Source organism: Triticum urartu, chromosome 2 (genome assembly GCF_003073215.2).
Source record: "Triticum urartu cultivar G1812 chromosome 2, Tu2.1, whole genome shotgun sequence".
Classification (NCBI taxonomy): Eukaryota; Viridiplantae; Streptophyta; class Magnoliopsida; order Poales; family Poaceae; genus Triticum; species Triticum urartu.
This window is the reverse complement of record NC_053023.1, coordinates 24,267,641-24,276,189: the sequence shown is the minus strand read 5'-3', so window position 1 is coordinate 24,276,189 and position 8,549 is coordinate 24,267,641. Positions and strand designations below refer to the sequence as shown.

General features: G+C 45.9%; 1 protein-coding gene across 1 annotated transcript; it reads right to left on the bottom strand.

Moving 5' to 3' along the window:
* Nucleotides 1-1,330: 1,330 nt before the first annotated feature.
* Nucleotides 1,331-4,975, bottom strand: LOC125540782 (receptor-like protein 15). The gene is made up of 3 exons (XM_048704342.1): nucleotides 4,386-4,975; nucleotides 4,135-4,284; nucleotides 1,331-4,023 (listed from the first exon to the last, which is right to left on the bottom strand). Exons 1-3 carry the CDS (start codon nucleotides 4,756-4,758, stop codon nucleotides 1,670-1,672), a joined length of 2,877 nt encoding a protein of 958 aa, XP_048560299.1. The 5' UTR covers nucleotides 4,759-4,975; the 3' UTR covers nucleotides 1,331-1,669.
* Nucleotides 4,976-8,549: the final 3,574 nt, after the last annotated feature.

Sequence of the window (8,549 nt, the reverse complement as noted above, 5' to 3'; positions counted from 1 at the left end):
GGACCAAGACCAACTCGAGGGACATCTCCGCCCTGAACGAACGGCAGGCGGTGCTGCTTCCCGGCAAGGCACGCCTCTCAATAGCTCATCCGCATGCTCGATTGAACCAAACCGCCGCACGCCACGCCGTCAAAGTATGGCCCATGGCAAGGCATACTGGACAACAAGGACAAAACGAAAACTTACAGAAAGCGATTCGATGCGCACCGAATACAAGATCGCCTCTACAAGTTTTGGTTTCACTCTGATGTCACCTGTCACACAAACTACTGGCTAGCTGCCTAGCTAGATAGCTTCCCCGATACTGAAGGAAGAGGATCAGAGAGCAACTACAAGTGGACACACACAGCCTCGCACTTTGGAAGCTAGCTCAGCTCACATACTCCTGCTTGGATGCTGGAATCGCTTGAGAAACAAAGAGGAGCTCAACCACTTTTATAGTAATGGTAACCGAGACTTATGAGATGTCCTCATCGCTGACGACATGTCTCGTGATGACATCACTGCTGACATCGCTTCCTAGGATGACCTCATCGCTGACCTCGTTCCTGTTGACAGACATATCAGATCCTGAGACACCCTCACCTGGAAAACTGTTCTCAGCTGAGGGCGAGATACTTGAGATCCTGAGACGCCGGCCGGAAGATTTCGTACATCGCTGTACGGTCAACCGAGGAGCTAGCAAAGCAATTGCTTCCATGAAACAGTCTAATCATCACCAGGTAAACATCTATGATGGTTCAGTGAAAACGAAAAGTGATGTTTGACAGTTGAGAGATAGCTGTTGGAAGTTGGATAAAGTTGTCCAAAGACAGCGTCAATTAATATGGATCGAAGGGGAGATTAATGTCTAACTTAACGCTGGATCTTTCAAAAAAAAATGTCTAACTTAGAGCATCTACAACCGGACCCCTCAAATCCTCCCCAAACGCACCGACGGATGGTCACTACCCGGACCGAAAAGAGAACTGCTACACAGACGATGGGCTGTGCCCGATTTGTAGACGACAAGCTGTATCAGCCATCGATCACTTGTGTTCACCTTGGGCCACAGCCATCGATCACAACGTCGTCTGAAAATCGTCCAGCAACTTATCGTGTGCATAGTAATTTCGGACCGAAAAACGCCGCCTATAGTTTGCAACAGCCATAGACACAAGAACAGCATTGCTGACAGTAAAAACAAAGTAAAGGAGATGCAGAGGAAGACGACTCCAAGAGTGACAAAAGGGGCTATGTAGTATATCGAGCCCAATCTTGCAGCTTACCATATCAGCACATACCCTCCAAAATCCTCAACTAAAGAAATATTTCTACCATTACAAACATTATGAGACTTCACTAGTGCTAAAGAAAATTCAGTTCAGAAAAAAAAGTGCTAAAGGAAGCATCACCAAAATCTCAACATTACACCACCATTCTGCACCATGAACTTACAAGAAAAGGCAGCAAAAACAACCAACCCCTGATAATTCCAGCCACCATTCAGGGTTCTATTTTTACAGTAATTCTTACTTGACAAAGTTTCACAAAAACTCTTCCATATTAGACCTAGGTAACATAGTTTACAAATACACGCATTATCGGAAAGCAGATTACCAAAGTGATCTCCTTGTGTTGTTTACACATCATCACTGTTAATCACTAGCCCTCTCTCCATCTTTACATACTATAGTTTGAGAATAACACGCCGCCCAAATGAATGGCAGAATACGAAAGTGATAGTGGCCCAAAATGCCAAGACGAATGAAACAGCGGTGACCACGTAGAGGATCGGGTCAGAATCATCAGGCACACTTCCTGCAGTACCATTCCATGCCACATGACCTGAACTGGAAGTGCATGATTGAAGGTTGTTGTTCCCTCTGTAACAATCAATATCAAATGAGCCAAATTGACCAGAGTCTGGTAGACATCCCGATAAGTTGTTGTATGCCACAGAGAACACCTCCAATGATGATAGCCGTGTCAACTGCCGTGGTATCAATCCATTCAGCCTGTTTTCAGACAGGTCTAAGCTTTCGATCTCGCTCATATTTGCAAAGGCTGCAGGAATCGGTCCAGTCAAGAAATTGTTTGACAAATTGAGAGACTTGATATGGCTCAAATTCCCCATCTCCTCCGGAATCTCACCTGACAGCATGTTTGCAGACAAGTCAATGCCAGACATCGACATGAAGAAGTTTTGTCCATATGTGTATGGTTGCCCTTTAGTTGTGAAGGTGAAGCCTGGGAGGTCATAATTATTGGTATAAACAAAGTCCAAACCATCTTCCCCTCCTCCATAAGTAATACTACCAGCTGTGGGCCAATTTTCGAAAGGATCAATGGGTTCAAATGGAATGCCACCAATACATGGTGGTACGGAACCCGAAAGTCTATTGTGGGAGATGTCAACTATACTCAGGTGTTGGAGATGACAGAGATTTGAAGAGATATGTCCCACAAACTTATTCCTGCTTAACAAAAGTACACTGACTTGAGAAAGATGTTGTGCCCACTCAAGGTTGCCTGTGAACTGATTATGGCTGAGATCTAAAGCTGTAATGTAGGAGCTGTTGAAAAAGGCACCCGGGGAGCCTGACAGGGAATTCCCCGATACACTCAGAAACGTGAGGTATACCATAGTGCCGCAGTTTGGGAGACGTCCTGTAAAGTAGTTGTTTGACAGGTCTAACATCATAAGATTTGTTAATGTGCCAATTTCTGGACGAATGTCACCAGTGAAACCATTATTAGCAAGGCTCAAAGCTTCCAGTGAAGGAAGGCACCATAATGAAGTGTCCAGTTCTCCTGACATCTTGTTATCATGTAAATCCATGATTTGGACATTACCAGACAGATTTCTTGGGAGAGTCCCTTCAAATTTGTTGTTGCCTAGGTGTATTGCCCACATGTTACCAGAGAAGCTACTAGCCCCATCAAGTATCTTGCCACCAAGTGTATTGTTTGAGAGCTTCAATATATTCATTGCATAACAATCAGTGAACAAGCAAGATGGTACTTTTCCTATAAATCTGTTATTTGATAGGTCCATAAGTTGTATGCTGCTGTTGCACAACGATGGTGGTATTGTTCCAGAAATAGTATTGCGCGAAACATCAAGAATTATCAGACAAGGAAACATCAAACCAATGTTGGCTGGCAGCTGTCCTTCAACTAGGTTCAGTGATACATTCACCTGTTTAAGATTAGTTTGGGGTTGCCCTATCAGATCTAGTGATCCAACTAGTGAGTTATTTGCAAGATTCAGGTAAACTAGTGTGGTTTTCTTTGTGAACAGCCAGTTGGGCATGCTCGCCGGCAAATTATTGTTGGACAAATCGAGAAGCTGCAGATGATTCTGTGTGTGCAGGAAATGTGGCTCGGTAATCATGCTCTTATCAAGGTTACACCAAGAGAGCCTTAGTGTATTCAACTGAAATTTAGGTACCCAGCCATGCATTTTCACTTGAACGACCAAATCAGTATTCCTGGACAGATCTATCTCTTTGAGTTTGGTACAGTTTCTCAGCCAGAAGAAATCAAATTGACCGCTTAGCCTGTTTTCAGATAACCGGATAGTATGAAGCGATGATGTACACTTCCAAGACGAGTTTATAGGTATATGCCCTTGTAATAGGTTTTCTGAAAGATCCAAGTACTCAAGGCATGAAAGTGCAAATACGGATGCTGGGAGGGTACCACTCAATTGATTGGATCCCAAATGCAATTCTCGGAGGTTCCAAGATGAGTTTGTAAGAATATGCCCTTGAAATAGGTTTTCTGAAAGATCCAAGTACTCAAGCCGTGGAAGTGCAAATAAGGATGCTGGGAGGCCTCCACTCAATCTATTGAAAGTCAAATACAATTCTCGCAAGCGCAAGTTCCGAGATAAGTTTATAGGTATATGTCCTTCAAAGAGGTTGTATGAAAGATCCAGGTACTCAAGGCGTGGAAGTGCAAATATGGATGCTGGGAGGCTACCCCTCAATTGACTGGATCCCAAATGCAATTCACGCAGATTACGGAGATTTCTGAAGTCTGCCATTGGTACACGCCTTATAGTAAGTAAAAATTAATTGTAACTTTTTGTTTGCGGAAAAATAATAATTGTAACAACTGAAAAAGAATATATATTTTTTGTTTCAGTACCTGTACTATGAAGAGTCCCACCTATGTTGTTTCCATTGAGATTTATGACTTCTAGAGAAACCAATTTGCCAACAGATCCCGGGATACCCCCACCTTGAAAACTGTTGTAACTGAGGTCGAGATACTTGAGCTTACTCAATCCTTGGAGACCTGAGGAATTGTTTGCTTCAGAATAAGATGATTTGCAATCAAAATTATTTTGGAAGATTAAAAGAAGAGTTGCATGCATGCATGCAGCAGGAGTTACGTACCCTCGAAATTTTGTAAACAAGCGTAGTGTCCAGAGAAATTCAGTAGTTGAAGCTCCCGAAACGAAGAAAATATCGTCAAGTTAAGATTCGGACATTCATCTTCGCTATACTGTAGGTTTTCTTGGTAGATTTGGAAAAGGTTAAGATGAGACACTCGGTGTGTGGTATTGTCGCACGTTATCCTTTCCCACGAGCAGCAGTCACCACCGTCTCCCCAAGAACTGGGAACCTTGGACTCTGCATTCACAAGCCAAGAGCGAATATCCATGAGGGCTGCTCTCTCCTCCATCAAGCAGCCCGAAGAACTCAGAAACATGGGACAAACTACAGAGAGGACCACGAACAAACATCTCCATAACAAGTAGCAGCCCATTTGGAAGAAAAAGGTTTTCAGATTTTGCTGTGAATTCTAGGCTGTAGTTTGGGAGCAGGATGTGTGCGTATTTCTTCCGCTCCTTGCTTGCTGCGGTCTTTATAACTAGCCATCCCTATACTGTAGACTAGCTCACAGTTTAGTCCATGGCCAAGGAGGTATACTTAGTCAACAAAGCAACTTCATTAGTGGCATTTTTGTATATTTTTTGCGGGAACATTAGCGACATTGTTGACTTGTTGACGAACATTTTGGAGAATGGCCACAGACGACATGCACAAACGACCAAACATTGGCAATGACTGGCCACTAAGCACTAATCTTGGGGATAGATAATATATTGATTTGGGGTCCAAACACTTTGTGGACTTGGACTACCGAAGCTCCTGCACTTGATATGGAGGCCAAGAGGGGCAGAAATATGCATTGTCTAATCCAGTTGCTCCATTTGATTGCTTGATCTTTTTACTGCTGTAGACAAATAATTGCAGGCAATGCTTCCTCAATATTAATGGCAGGAGCAACCCATTTCAAAGAGAAGGGTTTTACCTTATCCCGTGAATTCTAGGCTGTAGGTTTGAGAACAAGATGGATGCTTACTTGTTCTGCTCCTCCTTGTGGTGTTTATAAACTTGCTTCGTAAACAAAGCTTAGTCCATGGTCAGGGAAGGCATGGTTGGACAGCAACTTGAGCTAATGCCATTGTTGACTTACTGGGGAACGTTTTGTTGGCACAAAGTCTCTGCAAAAAGATACTCTATCGCACTAGTGACCACTGACCAGGACCAAACTTGGACCATGAGTACACCATTAAGCACTAATCTTGGGCATATATAATACGTACTATCCTCCAGGACACCGTGTGGACTTGACTGCCAAAGGTCTTGCACTAGATATGCAGGCCAAGATCGAGGGGGCGGAACAGAAATATGCACGACTTTGGAGTTGGCTATAAAGCACATCCAGAATCTGGTTCTCACTTGTGAGTGCAGAACCAGTAGCCAATGCTACAGGGTTTCGGTTGCATTCCAGACTTCCAGTAGGAAGGAACAAGTTTTGGAGACAGTCCTACCGGTACAGGTTTCAGTTGCGTTTCAGGGTAGCTCTGTCAGAGGCTAGTCTTATAGCCCTGGTATGTCTAAACAGATCGGTATCAAAATCAAAACTGTGCAGTGCAGTGGCGGAGCTATGCTGTCAAAGGTGGGCGTACCAGTACAAAGGAATCCACTATTTTTTTCTCTCACAGCTCAGCCTACCCTCAATCCTCCACTGCATTTGCTACCGGCTGGGCGGGTCGTAGCCTCTTTTTGTAACACGTAGCTCCGCCAGTGGTGCAGTGTAAGTCATGTTGAGCATCACGCGTGCCATTGAGAACATGATGGGCAGTGGCAAATTGCCAGCAAGCAAACATTAAGGGTAAATCACGGATTGAGTTTCAGATAGAAATACTAGTAGTATGAAGAACTGCACAAGCTTTCTGAAGGAAATGCATGAGTTCAGAATTAACCTAAAGCGAGAGCTCCATTCCAAACACTCGTAGCAGTTCACTCCTTCTGTCCCGCTCCGCTGCACATCCGGCCTCCCACGGCGCCGGAAGGATGCCGGCATGTCCTCTCCGGTTGCCGGCGATGCTCGGCACCTTCCTATCTCTTGCTTCGAACTAGTCCCCCACTCCGCGCGTGGCGGCGCGACGGAGAGAGGTCCGGGATGGAGAAGAAGAGACTCTTGGAGGAAAGCGGAGGGAGGAGGATTCCAGCCGGCGTGGCGGGTAAATAGCATAAAACTACTACTTTACAGGTTAGGGTTCCAAAAAACTTCCGGTTTTTAATTTTTCTCAGATAACTATCAAGTGAGTGGTCGGCTGTTTCAAAAAACCCAAAACATCTAGTGCTTTACAGTTGATCCTGATTATGACAATTGGGACCCGCACGTAAGAACACTGATTGTTTGACCGTCTGTCTGACCGTTAACTGACATGTGGGGTCCACATGTCAGCTCTCTTCCTCATTCTCTTCACTCCTCCTGCCTATCTTCTTCCCCAGGAGATCGATGGAGTGTCGGCCGGTCGCCCCTTCTTCCACCTCGTCGGCGTCGGCCGGCCGCTCCTCCGCCTCCACTACTGCCCCTCTCCCTGGAACCTCTTCTCCTCACCGTGGCCTCTTCTCCCCCAACTTGACGCCAGCCTCGGCCTGCAGCCATGGCGGCACGTCTCACAAGGCCGCCACGCCCGAGCCGCCATGAACGCCGACGCCGGTCAACCGCCACGCTCGAGCCATCGGAGCCGAGGAAGAAGGTGAGCTAGGCAGGAATCGGTCGCTAGCGGGAGGCAGAAGCGAGGTCGGGATGCTCCTGCACGAGCTGCCCGCGAGGCCACCGTGCTCCGCGTCCATGGCGTCGGTGGCAGCGCTGATGCCGGGCAGGGGAGACACCGTGGAGTGTGGTGCCGCACTCATGGGGTTGCTCCGGCGCTCCAGCCATGCGCCCTCCTTTCCCGGTTCGAATCCCGTCCGTTGTTGTGGTCAACGCTCGGGTCCAAGCTCTCGAGGCCGGCCGCCATGACTAGGCTCAAGCTCGAGCTTGAGCTCCTGCCTCGCGAGCTTCCTGGCCTACACTTCCCACGCCCGCAAGCCCGCCTTCTGCGCCTAGCCGCAACGGCCATCGCCGGTGAGCGGTGCTGCCCCCTGGCGCCCGTGCGGAAGGAAGCTCCACGGCGGCGCCATGGCTGCTGGTCGCGACGGAAGGGAGCACCACGCGCCGCCCGCGACGGAAGGGAGCTCCACGGCGGCTGGCCGGCGACCCTCACGGCGGCTGCTGGTGCACGGCCATGGGAGGGACCCGATTGCTTTTTAAAAAAGTTTACAGGGACCCGATTGCGTTTTAAAAAGTTTGCATGGGCCTGATGGCATTTTTGAAAAGTTTGCAGACACTGACATGTGAGACCCACATGTCAGTTAATGGTCAAACAAACGATCAAATAGACGGATCGTTTAGGTGCGGGCCCGACCTGTCATAAACCTGTTTAATTTTGTAACAACAGAGATTTTGGGTTTTTTGAAACAGCCGATCACCCACTTGGTAGTTATCTGAGAAAAATTAAAAACCGATAGTTTTTTGGAACACTAGCGTGTAAAGTAGTAGTTTTATGTTATTTACTCCGGCGTGGCTATGGTCAGTGTGGGGAAGGGAGGAGGAGGCCTCTGTGTGCGACTGTGCGGTGACGCTTCTTACTTGGGCTCAACCCGATGCGGCCCAGTTTGGGCAATATTCGGCAGCTTGCCTTGTGTGACCTACTCGATTACTCTCTCTAATACAGTGATCATAGATAACAAGCGTGAAGTCTGAATCCATGAAATAGCGGTTTTTCTGAAGGTTTTGCCCATTTTTATTTTCCTTTTAAATATTTTCCTACTAGTTTACTGGTTTTCTTCCATTTTTTCTTTTCTATTCTTTTTTGTTTTTTCTAAATTCCTTATTTTTTTCTCTGTTAAAACACCTTTAATTTCTCTATACACATGTTTAATATTATATATAGAACATTTTAAGATACATGTTGAGCATTTATCAAATGCACACTGAACATTTTCTTGGTACACAGTGAGCATTTTTTTCAACACACATTGAACATTTTTGAAATACATCATGAACATATGTACTTGTTAAACACGTTATTTTTTGGAAATGTCATGAACATTTTTTAATGGTATGAATTTGTTTAAATCACACAATTGCTTGAGTGTGACTTACTATCATGTAAAACAGTAAAATATTATGTCTGGTGACCATGTTTTAAA

Coding starts and splice junctions, on each gene's coding strand:
- LOC125540782 (XM_048704342.1), bottom strand. CDS start 4,758: ATGGGCTGCTACTTGTTATGGAGATGTTTGTTCGTGGTCCTCTCTGTA. Junction 4,285..4,385: donor TTGTTTACAAAATTTCGAGG/GTACGTAACTCC, acceptor ACAATTCCTCAG/GTCTCCAAGGATTGAGTAAG. Junction 4,024..4,134: donor TGGGACTCTTCATAGTACAG/GTACTGAAACAA, acceptor TACCAATGGCAG/ACTTCAGAAATCTCCGTAAT.